Below are 20,587 nucleotides of genomic sequence, written 5' to 3'. Positions count from 1 at the left end.
TGAAAAGTGTGCCAAGCAATTTAATACATCTAATGTTTCCACTGTGTTCCTTCAAGTCGGGGGAAATGATGTTGAAAATTTGATTGTAGACTCTGACATAAAACGCATATTTGAAGACATTAATGACCTTATAATCCTAACAAAACAGGTATTTCCTGCAGCTAAGATTAATTTCTTTTCACTTGTCCCTAGGAAGGCAAGTTATCTTACACATATTAGAAATATGCATAAGTTTAATGATCTATTAAGTGAGATGTGTAAGAAAGAAAGTATAAGATTTGTTGACTTTTTCTCTTTTTTCCTAAAGAAGACACCTACTATGTGGCTTTTAGATTTTAATATGTTTAACAGGGATGGTATCCATCTTAATCCTGTTGGAACCAGTGTGTTAGCCAAAGTTCTTATTGGCGTTGCTAACCAACCTAGGTAGTCACCTTGTAACATGTTCAACTTATAGAATTCAGAGAACTCTTTCATTTTTAACGAACATTATAGCTTAACAATGCTCTCATAATTTGTTCCCATATTTATTAATTGACAATATTTTAATTCATTAACTTCTTGCTTCTTTAACAGAGTATAATCAGTACATATTTTCCAGTCTCCACCTAACTTTGAGTTTTAAACTAATTTATGGGAGTCACGTTTTTACAACACAGAACAGTGATTGGTCTATACTCTCCCAAAGTCAAATGCAATGCTAAATTAAATATAGATTCAATTACCACTATAGAGAAAAGTGCTATTTTAAAGATGATTTATGGAGTAGTGATTGTTGTATATGTGTATATGATCTGTCTGTTATTGGCGGGGGCCATTGAAACAGCAAGTGAATACTCAGACCAAACATTTCGTATGCATCGCTCGTACAAGATCGGACTACACCTGACCAATGACTGGGACTGCCTTATGAACAGTGCAAATCTTGTAGTCCTAATGATCATCTATTCAAAGAAACAAAATGGAATAGCCCTATGGATAGTGAAGTATGGTTGTCCCAGACGTTACTCCTCCGCTAAGTGTAGTGGACATCAGTTCCTAAGTAACATGTTCACCATCTGGACGACCATTCTGAACTTAGTTTTGCTTGTTATCTGCAATACAAGCATACTTAACCCAGGTCCAGTTGATAACAATAACCTCAGTCATCTAAAGGTAATGTACCAAAATTTGAGAGGGCTTGTCCCCTTTAGTGGCCTAGCATCTAAAAACATGCCGCTTGATGCTGGTAAACTACTAGAGCTCCAATCTAAGATCTATGAAGACAAGCCTGATGTTATTGTTCTGACTGAGACTTGGCTTTCAAAAGAGCACCTGGAAAATGAGATCCTCCCTGATAGCATCTACAAGATATATCGGAAGGATAGATCCAAAAGATCCCACCCCCCGGATCCTGATAACCCAAATAAGTTTCGAAGGAAGGGGGGTGGAGTCCTTATTGCAGTCAAGACTGGCATCAGTATTGAAAATGACAAGATTGATGTCAGCTCTAGGGCTGAAATGATCTCAGTCAGCCTAAAATCAAACAACACATGCTACTGCATAACTGCCTGCTATAGAGTTGGCACCCTTGGTGAAAATAATTTTAATGAAATTGAGAAACACCTCAGAAATGTGGTAGGACGGAGAAAGTTTAAGGCCCACTTTGTAGTTGGGGACTTCAATCTACCTGAAGTTAACTGGTTAGACGGTGTGTCCCCCACACTTCTTGGTGGCCGTTTTATAGATCTGTTTAATGACCTAGGCTTAACACAAATGATAAACCAACCCACTCATGATAAAGGGAAGGTCCTCGATCTTCTCTTCTGTAATATGATAAGTGTTGTTGAAAATTTGGCGGTCCTGGGGAAAAATGAGATATGCTCCTCAGATCACTTTGGAATAACTTTTAGTGCTAAAATGAAGTTTAGAAAGAAGGTCACCAAACGAAAAATCTTAAATTACAAAAAAGCAGACTGGATCGGCCTGAACAATGATCTGAAATCAGTTAGATGGGATGATCACCTTAACTGTGATGCAGAAACAGGATGGTTCCGTTTTAAGAAAATCCTGTTCCATCACATACAGAACCGAATCCCAACTATTACGATATCAGATAAGGATCAGCCACCCTGGTTTGACTCTGACACTTATCAGCTGTGTCTCAAAAAAGAAAAACTACGAGTCAAATCTAAAAGATCATGCCTAGCTGAGGACTATGAAAAGTTCTCACAATGTAGAAAAGATTTTCAAAATTTGGTCGACCAAAAAATGATATCAAATCTGAATGATGATGATGATCCAGCTCTTATATCAAAGAAATTCTGGAAACATGTCAAATCGACATCAAAATCTACTCGCATACCAGGAACAGTAAACTATAACGGCAGATTTAGAAACAATCACTTAGACCAAGCTGAAATGTTCAATGAATATTTTGCTGCACAGTTTTCCGAAGCGAGTAATTATGATGTTGATATTGATTATAGTAATGACTCAGTAAACGACATTGAGTTCAGTACCAGCAGAATCCGAAAAATTCTAAAAGATGTCAATGTTAATAAAGCTGCTGGTCCAGATGGTATCCATGGCAAAATTTTAAAGAACTGTAGAGATAGTATTGCATACCCACTCTCGAGCCTTTTTAAAATCTCTTATAATATAGGTCAGATACCATCTGAATGGAAATTTGCTAACGTAGTACCTGTGCATAAGAAAGGCCCCAAAACGTTAGTTGAAAATTATCGGCCAATCTCTCTCACAAGCCTTACAATGAAAATTTTTGAAAAAATAGTGAGAGATGAACTGTTGGCAAAATGCCAGCATAAAATACATGACAACCAGCATGGTTTTCTTCCTCAGAGGTCTTGTACTACACAAATGGTCGGGTATATAGACTGTCTTTCACTGTCTATTAACGATAATATCAGAACTGATGTGGTATACTTTGACTTTGCCAAGGCCTTTGACTCAGTTAACCATGATGTCATCCTAAAGAAATTAAAATCGGAATTTGAAATTGATGGTACACTGTTGAAGTTTATTATGAACTATCTCAAAGACCGCAAACAGTGTGTTATTATTGGGGGATCCCAATCAGAACAAAAGAATGTCCAATCAGGAGTTCCCCAAGGCTCCATTTTAGGACCTCTGTTTTTTGTACTCTTTATTAATGACATGTCAGAATGCGTAAGTGAAGGTACAAAAATTGCCCTGTACGCTGATGACACCAAAATATGGCGTAAAATTGTGGGCTGGAGGGACCATGAGATCCTACAAGCAGATATAGATGCCCTGCATTGCTGGGCAGTAAGAAACAAAATGAAGTTTCACCCCAATAAATGTAAGGTACTCTCTATATCAAGCAAATTGAGCGAAAAAGGAATTTTGAGTTTTTTCCCCTTTCAGCTCTTTGTCTACACCCTAGATGGAACGGCACTAGACTTCGTCCAGAGTGAAAAAGACCTTGGGGTCTTTGTTAGAACAGACCTTAAGTGGGAGGAGAACATAGTCAACCTTTGTACGAAAGCTAGTTCTCGTCTAGGTCTAATGAAAAGAACTCTACGGTTTATTAACGACCGTAAACAAAAACGGGCATTCTATCTAGCGCTGGTTAGGAGCCTTTTCGAAAATTGCAGTGTTGTCTGGAGACCAACAAGTGTTGTCTTGAATAACAAAGTTGAAAACATTCAGCGCAGAGCAGTTATGTGGATCCTTGGCGAACAGGATCATCACTATAATGACTTAGAATACTTGGCTCGATTAAGAGAGCTAGACATGTTGCCAATGGAGCTGAAGTTTGAATACACAGACTTACTATTATTCCATCAGATATACAATGGTCAATCTGTTCTGAAGCTCCCACCTTATTTAACCCCGATAACAACCAGTGAACAGGGTAGGTTGCGTTCAAACATAAGGCAACCCTCGAGATATAATGAAGTTGATACATCTCAAATGCCTGATATCAACCAGAGGCGACAGAACAGACACGACCACCTTTCCCTGAAGTGTACTGTGGAAGCAAAAGCTCACTCCTTTAAGAGAAGCTTCTTCTTCAGAACACACAGTGTCTGGAATGACCTACCAACTGACCTTAAAGAGATAAGTGATGCCGGAACTTTTAAGGCAAACCTGGCAAAACACTTTTGGGACAAATTGACAGACCCTGACTAAGTTAATGAGTGCAAATGATATTTATATGTGGGCCCCCGCCACTGATAGATCGGTCACGATACTGAATATAACAACTATAATATAAAAATAAATCTATTAAATAATATTAAATAACATTTACGTTCTGTCACCATGATTTGACCCTGGTGCAGTCCTCAGTTAATATACTTAACTGGATTACGCGAACTTTATATCCGACTGTAATCTTGCTTCTAAGCGCTGTGTGATGTTACGCGCGCAATTTTTGGCGCATTATGGGTCAGGTCATGGATACATTATGTATTTATTTTGATAATTCTAAATTTGCGTGTTTTAGATACATTTTGTGTATTTAGATGGAGGTGGTGTTAGTGAGTCTGGGAGTAGAACTATTACTTGTAATACATATACCCCCAGAACTTGTACCACTTAACCATGCTTTTAGTATTTATACAATATGGACTACAACTTTTACCCTACAAATGCCTCATGATAATAATGTCGTATATTTTTAATTCTCTTTGCTGTATTGTATAATGTACTATTTGTAAAAGTTTCAAATCAAATCGTATGAATTCTCAGCATTACTATTCGTTAGGGAACATAATTAAGTTAAATAACTTATTTGATGCTCAACCCAAATAAAATAATAAACACTAAGCTCCTATCAACCTATTACTGGACCAACGTGATCGTTGAAGCTGAAATGTTTTTATCTTTTTTATCTTGAGTAGTGACTATTGAGAAATGTTAACAACCAGTAACCATATCGTAAACAAAATCTAACAGGCACTAAGTCGACTAAACTATTTCCTCCTCCCTGGCCTCTTGACGCGATATTTCCCTCTTGTTTCTTCTTTACAACCTACTTTGTCTAACGAAGGTGTTTTATGTGTCATGTGAGTAACAACTCATCAATTAGTTCAAATGCTGCTTTAAGTTTAAGATTTATTATTCTGTCGTACCAGTTGCGAACTCGTGTAGTTCACTTACTTGTTACCATGGTTACACTACTAGTTACCATAGTCACTTATTTGTTACTTGTGGCCACTCCACAAAACTAACTCGTATTTACTTTTAACCAATTAGTCGGAGAAAAGTATAAAAAGTAGTTAAAAAGTTTAAGAAGAAAGATTACGTAAAACGGCTTCAATTCTCGTAAAAGTACAGAGAGTTATTTATGCTGGTATGTAATGAATGTCCTTTACGGGCTCAAGACTTACGCCGTAGAGTCCGGACCAACTTGGCACGCTGGCAACAGTCTACCAATGCGAGCTCTTTGCGATCCACATGGCAAGTATCTGGATCAATGATAACATAGGGTTACCAGCTACCATTAACTTTTTCTCAGATTCCCAGGCCTCGCTTAAAGCGCTTACCAGCACTAGCATTAGCTCCAGAATAGTACTGGACATCGTAGACCAACTTAATATATTAGGTACCTCCCACCGAGTAGAACTTAGGTGGGTCCCAGGACACGAAGGAGTACACGGTAACGAAATTGCCGACGAACTCGCAAGAGGGGGATCCAGCAGTATCCCCATAGGACCTGAACCATTCCTCCCACTACCTGAAGGAATCATCAACAACACAATCGATGAGTACCTATTCAAACTACACCTCAACGCATACCAACAGGTCGACCTCAGTGATAAAGGGAAAATCCCTCTTGGACTATTCCTTAACAAATACAAATACAGGAATATTAATATCACAGGAACTCACCTCAGATGGCTTACATGGCTACTATCAGGGCACAGCCCACTAGCTTACTTTCAGACTACGGCCAACAACGTCAACTTTGAGACACAAGACTGCGAACACTGCCCAGGGGAAGCAGAAACATCACAACATTTCCTCTGCGAATGTGTACAGCTGATGACTATCAGACTGAGGATATTTGGTAAACCTCTACTCATAACTCACAATGGAGGAAATTATCAACAGCAAACTCAACCACATCATAAAGTTTGTGGAACAGTCAAAAAGACTAGACAAGGAAGATCTTTTTGGGTAAACTACCAGGATTTAACACCAGGAAATAACACAATTTCAGGAAAACAACATCAGGAAATAACCCACTCCCAGGAAAACTAATAATAGCACCAATTCCAGGAGATGACCTGGCTTGGAAGTCCCTTGTCTGCCCACCGAAGTACCACAACCGAAGTGGGTTTGCTCTGAGACAGGTAGCGACAGCTTCAAGACTCCAGAGGTCTGTTGCATTGATATTTATTATTCTATGATTTCGTATATACTTTGGGAGTCCTGGAATGCAGCTAGCAGGAGTTGCATTCTGTGGGCACGGCGAGAAGGCCTCCATCTTTATAGTAAGAGACCAGAAACCGTTGACCAAAACAGAGAGAGAGTCCGGACCACCCACCCATCCCCCCCTCCCCCCCCCCCTCCCCCCCCCCCCCCCCCCCCCCCCCTTACGTTGTTTTTTAAGACCCTAGCTAGACGGTACGTAACGCGGTAGTAACCAGCGTACAGTGACCATTCTTTACGCTGCAGTTACTACGTTATCATATATGTGTAACTATCTCTACTATAATTCAAAGAATTATTTCTGTAGGATGTACGACCGCCCACGTGCAAATTAGACGAGAAATAGGTAGTTGCAAAGTAACCATGGTAACGAGGATTGTTACACGCACATGCACGTGCAATGATTGTTTTAACGTCATTTTGATCAGTTTTGTTGAGATTACGCCGTGTTTAGTACGAGCAACATTTTAATGCTGTATCTTCGGTTGTGACGGATATTTTTTGACGCGATTCAAACTCACCAACAAAAAATACTATCAGCTTCCTCCCTGTGACCACGGGTTTTCTAGTATATATATATTATAGTCAGAGAATTCTCTTTGTACGACCGCCCACGTGCAAATCAGACGAAAAATATGAACTTGCGTAGTTGGTAGTAACCATGGTAACGAAGGTTATTACGTGCACGTGCAATGATTGTTTTAACGTCATTTTGATCGGTTTTGTTGATATTACGCTGTGTTTAGTAAAAACAATATTTTAATTGGCTGTATCTTCGGTTTTGTAGGATATTTTTTGACGAGATTTAAACTTACTAATAAAAAAATACTATTAGCTTCCTAATAGTATTTTTTTGTATTATGTTTATAAACATGTAATGTATTTGCAGAGGAAAGTTAGATGTCATATAATTATATATTCCGCATTAACTAGCTTGTTAGTCTAGTAATTAGATTAGCTATAAATACTGAGCAGAGCTTGCTTTTAGATCAACCCTTCCGATCTTTCCGAACTTTTGAGATCAGACGATCTCGAAAGTTCCTCCCAGCTCCCCAGACCTCGCCAGACTTCTGTACTCATATACATAATATTATTAGTTAACTTGTGTCAATACTTTACAATTACCATACTGCACGTAATAAAACAAATAAACCCTGTTCATGAGATAATATCACGTGATCGAATCACGTGTTTTGATAACAAAGCTAGAGACTAAGGTATATATGGAGCACACTGCTTTTCATGTGTTTTATAGACTGACCATGATCATTGCATGAGTAATTCCTTTACACAAATTGTACTACTAGTCTTCTATATTATAATTCAAACGATTCTTTTTGTATGTACGACCGCCCACGTGCAAATTATGTAAACAAATAGAAGTTGCATAGTAACCACTAACCGAGGGTTATTACACGCACGTGCACGTGCAAAGATTGTTAGAACGGCATTTTGATCGGTTTTGTGGTAATTACGTTGTGTTCAGTGCTAGCTACATTATAATCGGCTGTATCTTTGGTTGTACTGACGGATATTTTTTGATGCGAAAAAAACTGACTACCAAAGAAATAGAATACTATTAGCTTCCTCCCTCTGACCAAAGGTTTTCTAGTATTACTATATTATTATATAGTCTGAGAGTTGGTATCTCAACTATAATAAATGTCTGAAATTAAGTAAGAGACTTGTAGTGGACAGAGCAATTTTATTTAAGCAACATTTTCAGAGGACTATCTTTCGTAATACATGTTACTTAATTAAGACATCTTTACTCGAAAAGTTTTCCGTCGTCCGATCAATTAAACGAAAGTATTATCACAGAGTTATTGACGTGGTTTGTCGTCATTTTGTTGACTCAATCGTGAATTACTGATTATGCAACGTGTCATAATAACATTTTGTAACAAGTTTAAAACGTATGTTTTTCTAAATCGCACAAATATTATCTACATATTACATATTTTACTTCAACAATTCTTTGTGTAGCACGTATTTTCTTTCTAGAATGTCGAAATTTCTTATTTTACCTAACAAGTAGTAGTACCAAATAAAAGGGAAGATAAGGATTATTATTTTGATAATCTGTTCTTTTAAAATCTGAAGAGCATTATATCAAGTGTACCGAATTACATTTTACATGCTTGTTGTCATAACAAATAATACGATATTAGTAAAAGAAGTTATTGGTGTTATAAAATTAACCTCGCCTCGCGATCACAAGGGTGGAGAGAGGGTACATACCTAGCCAGATAATTGGTGATGACGTCACGTGGTATGATGATGTCACGTGGTGTGATGACGCGATCACAAGGATGGAGGGTACATAGTACATACCTTGCCAGATAATTGGTGATCTAAAAGCTAAAGAATTTCCCTATTCCCTAGGATTAATCTAACGTCTCCAAATTTGTAATTCAAATGCTAAAGAATTTCGAGAGTTTCAAAATATTTTAGCGACATTCGTAATTATTAATACTTTACACATTCAAATTCCAGGCAAGAGAAAGAAATACCTGCGTGCAATGCATTCTCATGCTGCAGTATTTGTTAACAATAGTTCACAATATGTCGGCATGACATGTTTCGACGGTCATGCCGAATAATAGAGCCTCAGATGTTAAGCCGTCCAGTGTAATTCTCACGATTTCCCGATTTTAGTTTGTCTTAGTAGTCATCCACGTAATCATCAAATTTCATGCCCAAAAAAAGTAAAAGTAGGATATCAATAGTGACTTAATTAACCATGTTCCAATGTACCTATTGAGAATTGATGCGAGGAATTTATATAATTTATGCAGTGAAAACTAAAAACCCCAATTTACAAGACTGGATTTAAATTATCGTCCATTTATCAGTCTCAATTCCTTTATTAAGCATACCTCGCTCCAATCTCTATCTACAGTACTATTAGCTTTGGAATGATATGCCATTATGCCTAGCACATGTTCTGCTGTAACAGAAGCTTAATAACGTCTAACATGAGTAACTCGGGGGGGGGGGGGGGGGGGGGGGATGGGCAAATTATACCCACTATTTAGTAGGGGTTTCCCAAAATTGAAATTTGAGGTAAAATGAGTTTTTTGGGGGTTTTTTGGGTTGGAAACCCCCTATAGTACAATGTAGTTAACTGTTTTTCTGGGAAATGAGCAGCAGACCCACCACTTAGTACAAAAGTACTAACTGCGTTTTGGAAGAAAATATGACCCACCCACCCAACGTCACGCACGATTCTGACCCCCCCCCCCCCCCTCCCGATTAACTTAGTATTATACAATAGCCGCACCTAGTCTGTATTTTTTTACCGACTGTGTTAAAACAGATGTCAAGAGTCCTCTCATACACTATTTTTAAATTAAAGTTAAAAACTCAACGCATCAGTACTCACTACTTGCAAGTCATTCAATTAATTATAAATTTCGTTTCCTTTGTTTTTCTTAAGCTTAGTAACCTTCGGCGCCAGTCTTACAGTCGGATGAACTCATTTTGTCATTTATTTCAACCCTTAAAGTCAACCCTTCAAGGGATTAATAGTCCTTTATTACAAGATGTATCAGTTAAATGTTTAACAATTAATTTAACTTAATATTAACACTTAACAGGAAACAATGTAACAGAGTCAACATATTTTAATGCTTCCATGGGGTGGCAAGTCCCCACTCCCCATACATCGTAGTCCGTTAGTTTCACTGCATCCTAATATGTAAAACTTGGAGTTGGACACGTTTTCTTATTTCAAAATGTTTCTTTTGAACATGTTTCTCACCTTATCAGAGATAGCGGTTTAGTTATTTCAACATGTTTCTGTTGAACATGTTTCAGTTCTCACCTTATCAGCTATAGCAGTTTCCGCGTCCTCCCCGTACCTATTGAGGAGACAAACCCCACAGAACTGACCCCGTACCCCCACACAGTTCTTGTTGTTGCAGCGCGTCTTACCGTCCAGCGTCTTCTGCCTACACTGGTGACATGTTGTACCCTGGCAATGGTTTGTTATTTCTCATGGGTATATCCCTAATATTACCTGAAACCGAATATATTTGGGAAATTTATTGGTCATCAGCCTCAAGATTGGCCTGGACGAAAACAAGGCTTCATTATACTACTTAGAATTCTTTTTAAGCCGATGTTTTCCTGAGCTGATTTTTGTCAACAGTTTTACTTTAAGTCTTCTTACTGTATTTTTATGCATAATTCAGTACACCATCAGTGAACATTCCTAGACCATCCAAATACTTCTTAATAAATAAGACTGGTCGGTGTCCAGCACGTTCTCTTGAAGAGCCCTCTAAAAATAGTTTATATTTCCTGTATCAAAGAACTAAGCGAGTCTGAGCCATAGCCCGGATGGAGTTACCTACTGAGTCTTTGAAAGTAAAGAAAAACTCGGAGTCGGCTCGCAAGACAATTTGAAACCTGCCGAATGTGATTTGGTACTAAGTACCAAATCACACGTCCTTAAGGCCCCGTGACACCCTGGACATTGCGCTTTGGCGCAAAAAAGATGCCTGCTTAAGCTCAAAAGATGCATTTCTACGCTGAAATTTCTTAAAAAACCCGAGTCGTGAACGTGCATCTCTCGATTCTTTACTCGCATCTTTTGGAGTTAGTCTTAACGCCAAAAGATGCGCTTTACACCGAAAGCTAGAATCGTAATTCGTGTCGTTAACTCGAAAAGATGCGGTTTAAGAAATATTTTGAAAATTTTGTAACGCGTCGCTAAATCGCATCTTTTGGATTTAAGCTTAACGCCAAAAGATGCGGTTTTAGAAATATTTTGAAAATTTCACAACGCCTCGCTAAAACGCATCTTTTTGAGTTAAGCTTAACGCTAAAAGATGCGATTTGGCGTTACGAAATTAAATATTCATATTGAAATCTTTAAAACTCCCCACTAAAAAGTGAAAACTGAAATCTTACCTGACAACACAGATTATAATAGTACCATTTTAACTCTCGTGCAAGTTTACTCCTCTACTGCACTGATTTTTATTGAACTTCCAATGTTCCAAGAACTGTCCGGAAGATAAATCAGTCAAAAGCAAATGCCTAAATAGCTAAATTACAAATCTCATCCACGCCCCCGAATGAATTGTAGCAACATATAGTCGGGAGTTTTCCATATCAGCACAGTAGTGTACACAACCTTTGTATTTACCCAATTGTATTTGTACACTGTACAGACAGTTCTAATCAAATGCAGAAGAGTTGTTCCCACTTCCCAATTACAATCATGACAAACCCGAAATTGAGGATTGTATGCGGTACTAATTTCTGCCATATAAGCACGGTTCATGTCTTGCAAAAATATAGTCATCAAAATTTAGATTTGTGTAACACAGGAGTGGCGTGCAGCCTAGAGCGCTTGCCTTGCCAGCCAGGCGGGATGATCGCAGGTTCGATACCCCGTACAGTCAATGTTAATTTTTTTGCACAGATCACTCTGAGCAAAATCATTTTTCATGATAAATATATCATAAACAAAACTGACATGGGCTTTGCTAGGTAACTCGAGCAGCGGTAATGTGCCGATGAATTTTAGCAAGCTAGTGAATAAGTAGATAATGTATTAAAGATACAAATATAGTCTGATAGTAGTAAAAATTCTTATTTTCTTATTCGTACATTAAGAAAGTTCTAAGTCTAGGAAGTAAGGAGGAAGAACAGAAAGTGTAAAACGCTATATCTAATTTTAACAGGAGGTGACCGGGACATGATTTTAGGCCTGACCGGGACCGGGATACAAAATGTGACTTGACCGGGACCGGGACCGGGACTGAGATTATCAATTTACCGTGACCGGGACCGGGACCGGGACCAATAATTTCTGGGATTTCTATCTTACCGGGACCGGGACCGGGACCGGGACCAACAATCCAATTTGACCGGGATGACCGGGATGACCGAGATTTGACCGGGATGACCGGGATTTGACCGGGATGACCGGGATGACCGGGACCAAAACTGGTATTCTCATATTGAAAGCTGCAACTTTCATTTACATTATAATTGAACAATTTGAATAAGTAATAACTACAATATTAAATTAGAAAAAACTATAAAAAAACCGTCAATATGGGGCATGGGCCTAATGTACTACACCAATAATGTTCATGTACTGATTACTCAAGTTCACCCTCATTCCTCACTCCTCAATCAATGATCCCTCAAATTATTCAACAGTTTCATTCTCCAATTCCAATTGACAATTGGACGTAGCCCGAGTTGAAAACTTGATGTTAGTTTGCACTTATGAGTTATGTAACGATATTAGTTACCTAAACTTGTTTAGCAATTTTAAACATTGTTTTATTTGGCTCAGAGGTTGTTTAAAGATGAAATTCACAAAAACTTAAAATCACAGTGAATGAAATTATGTAAAAGATCCCGGTCAAAATCCCGGCAAATTTGAGTGATTGACCGGGACCGGGATCGGACCGGGACCAAGAATCCTGAATTAACCGGGACCGGGACCGGGATCATAAATCAGCATTTGACCGGGACCGGGACCGGGACCACGACCGGGATGAAAAATGTGACTTGACCCGGTTGACCGGGACCGAGACCGGGACTGGGATAGCTCAAAATTGCCAATCCCGGTACCGGGAATCCCGGTACCGGGATTCCCGGTCACCTCCTGAAACTGACATGGGCTTTGCTAGGTAAGCTATGGCACCAAACATGGCCCTGGATCAAAATGTGAGTTCGAGAGGTCGATGCAACTTCTAAATTAAACAGTCATCCCATTAAACATCGTGCAAAATCTTACAAAAAACTTTTACACGGAACCGCCAGTTTCAAGTGTGAGCACTTTAATTGGGAGTATTACATAACAGCATAGTATTGTATAGAATAGAAATATTGTACTTAATTGTTTACATACAGTCCCTATATCAGTACTTGTGTTTGGTACTATACAAACTCGAAATTGACTAATCCAGTTATTGACGATTATATGCGATGCTAATTTATGCCAAATAGGCATTTTTTACCAAAATATAAAGACAATTATATGATCATTAAAATTTTAGATAGGACATCTCTCAAGTAGCTCAGCGGCCAGAACGTTGTTGCAATAAACGGGAGGTTGGTTGTTCAAACCTGCGTGAGCGCTGTCTCAGCTTTTGCCCAAATCACTTTTGAGCACAATTTTTTTTTCGTGATAAATAGAAAATAAACTTTTGAACCTATCGAGCCAGTAGCATGAGCAAATAATTTAGATACGAGCAAAAACTAAGGTAATCCTAGTGCTCAGGATTGAGGACCTAATGAAGAATCGTCTGAAAATATCGGAAATTGCCGAAATTCACGACTAGCTGAAAAGGCCAAGGACTATTTGAAAATTGAATCCGGAAAAGCACTTGCCAGTTACAAAGAGGCTAGGCTTCGACTAGATAACAGACTCCAGTAATCAGTATCAGTACCCAGTGCAGAAGAAAAGAAGATATTTATCACACTCCACTCTTTCTGCTGTTCTTACTGTGTTTCATCTCTGTTTCAGTGTCATTAACCGCTGCTGGTTCTATCCTGAATGCTTGTTAAACCGGGGACCTGTATAAATATATAAGTTACAGTTATTTTTTAAAGTTACAAATATCAGCTGATTTGCAAAATGTAGCAATTCAAGAATTCGGAAGAAGAATTTTGAAATTTCGCGCGAAAGTTTTTCCTAAATCGCATCTTTTTGAGTTAAGGTTAACTCAAAAAGATGCCATTTGAAAACGCATTTTAAGATTTTACGACTTTATCCGTCAAACGGCATCTTTTGGCGTTAAGCTTAGCGCCAAAAGATGCGATTTGGGGATAAATCTTGATTATTTCAAGTCAAAATTATTTGATACGACGTCAAATCGCATCTTTTGGAGTTAAGCTTAACGCCAAAAGATGCGAGTTATTGTAAAAAGATGCGAATTGCTTTGCATTTTTTCAGATAATCGGCATTTTTTTGAGTTAACGTTAAGTCAAAAAGATGCGAATTACGAAAAAATGTCCATGCTGTCACGGGGCCTTCCTTACATATTTGCATGACTTTTCCCGGGAATAATATTTTACTTTCAAAAAGACTGTCGTGTTGAAACTAAAATATTAGTTCAAGGAAACTTCATTAACACACTTCATTTTTATACTTCTCTTAATAAATTTTATTTGTATGTTTCTCACGGTTTTGTTAAAGTTGATACCGTGGTGTCAGTAAAATGGCAACAAATATATAAATATATATCGTCTCGCTTTATGTGTAGTAAGATTACAAAGAGACTATTAATTTAGGACCGTTTTAATTTTTAAATAATATGATCATAATATTAGTATTTGAATATTATATTTAATAGTATGTAGTATATTATACTTAAATATTAAACTGTTCATTAATTACAGTTCAGATGTAAGGAGAACCAGTGTGCTTAAATGATGTCAGTTATTTCAACCACAGTTCTGATACTTAAATAATGTATTTAACATACCCGAACTACGTTACAAACTTAATTGTTCTTTTGTTCTTGATTGTTCTTAATCGTTCTTAATCGTTCTTAATTGTTCTTAATTGTTCTTAATTGTTCTTCATAACTAAATTAAAATAAGCAGTAAATACAGTTCATACTCCACAATCTGTAATTATACGTTTTACCCTTGTTAACCAGCGGCCATGAAAATTAACGACCACTTTTTATTATACAGAAAACGAGACATAAACTTTGTGAGGCGCTCTTTCTAGCGCATTTCTGGAATATTTTGTACTAGATTTCAACATGTACTCTTCTTGAAAAAACACTTGTTGGAAGCAGCTTATAAACAGCTTGAATGACCACAGATTCAGATATTTCGAGCATTCGCAACATTTCATTGAGTGATTTCTCATTACTTTTCCGTGATTTGTTACTGTTGCCAGTTGCTCCCTTGACAAGAAAAAAGGCACCAACGCAAACGTTTACTTTAATTTAACGAGAGTGAATGAACCATTGAACGGTGACGTCGTTAAAACGACCAAAATAACACCGATACATTGTGAGCATCCCACAGCCTTTAGTAAATATTGTGCCGCGCTTCCTCCCTCGAAACCAGAGTTATCAAATGATATGTTACTAGTAATGTTAATAGTGAGATGCCACCTTGTACTAAAAGTCAGAAGCAGCAGCAGCTCAATGTTATTATAGCAAGCAAGCTGTGGTTAAGTTCGCTCTGGTTCAGGCGATATTAATTTAGCAATCAGTCTCATCGGCTTTATTGATTATTTCTGTTGTTTTTTGTTGAAGTTGCGTTCTGAATTTTTTAAAGCAAGCGAGCGCAGATATTTAGTGTGTACGACTATTTTCGTGCAGTATATGCAGTGCATGTACTGATGCAATGCACCATGGAAGACAAGGAAATCAAAGTTTGGCGGGCATCAACCAATATTTGGAGACTAGATCAAAGCGGCGCAATTTTGTAATTTCAAATGAAACGTACAATTTATTCCTTGGCTGATTGCCACGGTTACTCGATTATGCACATTGCACGTGGGTTTACTTGAATCTGTAAGTAGACTGATGACTATAATTATATCCGTTGTACTGGCATCGCTATTGTTACGGCACGTTCAATTATGGAACTTGACTGATCTCCTAATATGATTTTATTTATCACAATTCACATTATGTCCTAATTATCAGGCGAACCGTTCTCCAATATATCTCAGTGTACTCGTTCATTCATTATTTAATATTAACGTAAACTTGCTGCATTCTTTAATCCCAGATAAACTTAATAATTATATGTAATACGAGGGGGTACAAGACACTCATAAGTTTCCCTTAGTTTGTAGATCGTTAACACTTTGTGTATTTAACTTCATTTCGTAAACCAATGACTACGATATCAACTTAACTTTGACGTAGATGATGTCCCATTCCAATGAAAACAGGAAATTGCGGAGAAAGAAACATGCTCTAACCGAATAACTACGACATAGGAACCTGGAACACTGAGTTAATCACATTTTGTACCTCTTTTTAAAACTTACATGTGTTCTATCGTATTTCTTCTCCATAACATGATGAGCTGGTTTCTGCATTAGTTTTATCCGTTCTTCTCTTTCCTCCTCTGTTTCCTCGTCACTGTCCAGGTCTATTTCCACCGGGTCGCTGGTGTAATTCTGGGCGATATTTTAGTTAATAGATTTACTAATTAGCTGTGCGATTGTTAATTAGTCAACAACGTTTTAAACGGGTAAAAGCCAGTCCAAACCATGAAGACCTCGAGGGAGAGAGCGGGAGAGGGAGAGAGAGGGATGGAGAGAGAGAGGGTGGGAGAGGGAGAGGGAGAGAGAGACGGAGGGAGATGGTGGGAGAGAGAGAGGGAGAGGGAGAGGGTGCAGTGGGAGAGAGAGAGAGGGAGAGAGGGAGAGAGGGAGGGAGGGAGAGGGAGAGGGAGAGGGCCCACTGCCAGAAACCATAGCAGACTAGCAGATAATCTGCGAGGAAATTTTTGGTGCCAAAGAGGAAATTTATAAAGTCTACGATCTGAATTTTGAAACATTTTACCATAAGTTTTCTGGGGTAAAGAGGGAAATTTCTAAAAACAATCCAAAATTGTTGACAAATGAAAGACAAGTTCAAAAGGAAATCGCGGCACGTGCAGAATCGCGATTTTTCCCATTCTCCGCGACAAATCGCGATTTTTGACGTTTGCAGAGACAAATCGCAATTTTATCCGATCCTCTTGACAAATCCTGATTATTCCAGGTCTCTGAAGACCAAATTTGCACATTCTCCTTTAAATCCGAGGCCCAAATATCACGTTCTTTATAATTATATGGAACTAATCACATCCACAGCCTTCTAAATGTAGGTACGGACCGAAAATGTATTTTCTGCTCACAATGATCAGGGTAGCATGAAACATGAACTTTAAGTAGTTTCCAGAAAAACTTTGAAAATAATATCGATTTAGAAAATTTTCGGTCCGAGTCATTCTCGATAGCTAGGTACAAGGAGAGTGCCTCGATATGTAAGTTACTGTCCTTGTTTCTATATAAACATAACTTTTACTTATCACTAGAAGCCGCACAGACCTTCTATCTACACACAAACCAACTAGCAATTGTCATTTCTCTAATCCTATGAACCAGTGTACCCCTAATTCATAATTCGTGTAACAAACTCAACGAATAAATGACCAATATAGCTTCCAGTATGCTGTTTGATAGCAATAATATATTCGAGATTATGTAATACTAGTGTAACCAAGGCCTACGTCCGGGACTTCACTATCGGAGTTGAAATGCAAAAGTATAAACCCGCCTATTGTATTCTAAAAACCCATTACATTTATTTTGGTAGTTAAAAGTTAAAACGGTGCAAAAGTATGAAATCACTCAGTCAAAGCATACTTCAATTCAATTCTGAGTGCCCCTCACGTATCTAATAGTAATACTAGATATAGCATATCTTTTGAGTATGAGAGAGAGAGAGAGAGAGAGAGAGAGAGAGAGAGAGAGAGAGAGAGAGAGAGAGAGAGAGAGAGAGAGAGAGAGAGAGAGAGAGAGAGAGAGAGAGAGAGAGAGAGAGAGAGAGAGAGAGAGAGAGAGAGAGAGAGAGAGAGAGAGAACGAGAGTAGGAGAGATAAGAGGGAGAGACATTTGGGTCACAAAATCATCAATTAAACCACTTATCACCGGCCGATTAAAAAACTTAGGCTCTTGTGCTTCGTCAGAGTTTTGTAGGCACTATACCGAAAAAAACAGCCACGTACCTCTTACCGTTTTCTAACTTAACAATGTGTCGATCGTAGGCATCATGAAGAAGAGTCTGTTTAGATCTTAACACTATTCCTTGGCTAACACACTAAAGATTATTAATATAGATGCTATTGTTTTGCCTGACGAGCCTGTCGCTCCCTAATCTTAAACTATACTAACAAGCTAGTTAATTGTTTTTGAAACTGTGTTTGAAAATGATCTCTATTGCCAAATTGCTTCTAGGCCTTCTGTGTGGGAAAATCATCAAGAATTTTTGGCTGCGGCAAACATAATATATATATATATCTTCAATTCCTGTCTGTGCGAAAGTTTAAGTTGTATGCACTCTACATTTCTCAGGATATGGTTGCCTCTACTCTGCAAGGCACATATAATAATTCGTGATAACTAAGGGGGGGGGGGGGGGGGGGGGGCCAATGGCATAAAATGGCATAAAATGGCATAAAATGGAGACTTTTTCTATGGAGAAAATGGAAAAACCCATGAGTAATTCTCCATTTTCTCCATTTTATGCCATGAATTTTGTCTTCGAAATTTCATCTTTAACACCATTTGACACCTAAATTGGACATCCTAACATGTTTATTTACGCTTACTATGGGCGTAACAAGCTTATGAAAGCTTATAGTAGGCTACTAGATGCTTATACTAGGTTGGTAGAGGCACACTTCAGGCAAACTCATAATTACTCAAGCCTAGTGTAAAGTTATTTCTACAGGCTACAGCAGGAGTAATAGGGGAGAGTAATAGGCACTGAGAAGTGAGACCTACATCCTCGACAGTCGAAACAAGCTCGCACTGCAAAGGGGAGCCCTGCCTTTAGAGATCGCATTACCAGGGGGAAGCCTCGAGTCCAAATTTGTGTATCGAGGGGTAGGTGCAGACTTCGATAAACCGAAAAAACCAAAAAAATATTTTCGGCTTATAATGAAGAGGGTAGCATGAAACGTGGAGAAAAGTGGTTTTTAGAAAAACTTTGAAAAATTTTGACTTATAAAATTTTCGGCCCGAGTCATTCTCGATACGTACCTCTCGTATCGAGAGCTCCCGATTCCGAGCTCGTGTTGCAAAGGGGAGGCCTGCCTTCCGAGATCGCATTACCAGGGGGAAGCCTCGAGTCCAAAATTGTGCACCGAGCGAGGGGTAATTTTCTAAGTCAAAATTTTTCAAAGTTTTTCTGAAAAACACTTTTCTCCACGTTTCATGCTACCTTGTTCATTATAAGCCGAAAATATTTTTTCGGTCAAAATTTTTCAAATTTTGTCTGAAAACCGCTTTTTTCCACGTTTCATGCTACTCTGTTCATTATTTGCCGAAAATATTTTTTCGGTTTTTCGAAGTCCACACCTTCCCCTCGATACACAATTTTGGACTCGAGGTAATGCGATCTCGGAAGGCAGGCCTCCCCTTTGCAACACGAGCTCGGAATCGGGAGCTCTCGATACGGGAGGTACGTATCGAAAATGACTCGGACCGAACATTTTCTAAGTCAACATTTTTCAAAGTTTTTCTGAAAACCACTTTTCTCCATGTTTCATGATACTCTGTTCATTATTGGCCGAAAATATCTTTTTTTTAAATAATTTTTCTCGAAATTCTAAATTTTTTAGGTTTTCCATGGCATAAAATGGCATAAAATGGCATAAAATGGCATAAAATGGAGACTATTTCTATGGAGAAAATGGAAAAACCCATGAGTAATTCTCCATTTTCTCCATTTATGCCATTGGCCCCCCCCCCTAACTAAGACAGGTGGTGCAAGCTGGCCATGTTTTACTTGTGGGTCATTTTGTAACTGGGTTGTAGGAGAAAGCCATTTTGTAACACACGATTTTGAAGGGCTTTAAATATTTTTTATTGTAGATTTTAATGTGGCCATTAAACATTTTCTGGGGCCTAGCTCCAAATGCTTAAGAACTGTCCTGCTTCACTCGCCGACATAGCGAAAGTGGAAAATTCGCGAGCGAAGCGAGCGGGCCACAAAAAACAGAAGATTTGTATCTGCGAGGAAATTTTTAACTTTCTGGATGTGGGGGAGAGGGAGAGGGAGAGGGAAGAGGGAGAGGGAGAGAGAGGGAGAGTGAGAGGGAGAGGGAGAGATGGAGAAAGGGAGAGAGGGAGAGGGAGAGGGAGAGGGAGAGGGAGAGGGAGAGTGAGAGGGAGAGGGAGAGATGGAGAAAGGGAGAGAGGGAGAGAGAGGGAGAGAGAGGGAGAGGGAGAGGGAGAGGGAGAGGGAGAGGGAGAGGGAGAGGGAGAGGGAGAGAGAGGGAGTTTATCTAGCAACTGAGTTGCCTATTATAACAGAGATATCCACATTCAACAGTTATTAGATTGAACAATAGCTAGAGATCGTTTGGAATTTAAATCGCGTGATTTAAGATTACTAAAGTGTGTAATTCTAAAGTGAACATAAATTAAGCAGTAGGCAAGCTGGCACATCTAACCTTTATGTTA

General features: G+C 38.5%; 3 protein-coding genes across 4 annotated transcripts in view; 1 reads left to right on the top strand and 2 right to left on the bottom strand.

The window, feature by feature from the left end:
- LOC134819539 (SH3 domain-containing YSC84-like protein 1) overlaps positions 1-3,323 on the bottom strand; it is a 35,928-nt gene extending 32,605 nt beyond the window's left edge. Inside the window, exon 1 of the mRNA XM_063829529.1 lies at positions 3,313-3,323. The gene's annotated coding sequence lies outside the window, so the exon portion shown is untranslated. The remainder of the gene's footprint in view (positions 1-3,312) is intronic.
- Positions 1-20,587, top strand: part of LOC134819545 (S-formylglutathione hydrolase-like) — a 97,632-nt gene that overhangs the window by 1,453 nt on the left and 75,592 nt on the right. The window lies entirely within an intron of this gene.
- The window catches only part of LOC134819537 (uncharacterized), a 31,412-nt gene that overhangs the window by 6,512 nt on the left and 4,313 nt on the right, over positions 1-20,587 (bottom strand). Inside the window, exons 5-6 of the mRNA XM_063829525.1 lie at positions 16,397-16,528; positions 10,229-10,378 (exon numbers count right to left, since the gene is read on the bottom strand). Coding sequence (XP_063685595.1) covers positions 10,229-10,378; positions 16,397-16,528 — 282 coding nt within the window. The remainder of the gene's footprint in view (positions 1-10,228; positions 10,379-16,396; positions 16,529-20,587) is intronic.

This window comes from Bolinopsis microptera, chromosome 8 (genome assembly GCF_026151205.1).
Source record: "Bolinopsis microptera isolate Bmic1 chromosome 8, MBARI_Bmic_1.0, whole genome shotgun sequence".
Classification (NCBI taxonomy): Eukaryota; Metazoa; Ctenophora; class Tentaculata; order Lobata; family Bolinopsidae; genus Bolinopsis; species Bolinopsis microptera.
The sequence above is the reverse complement of the archived record's forward strand: the minus strand, read 5'-3'. Positions and strand labels throughout refer to the sequence as shown.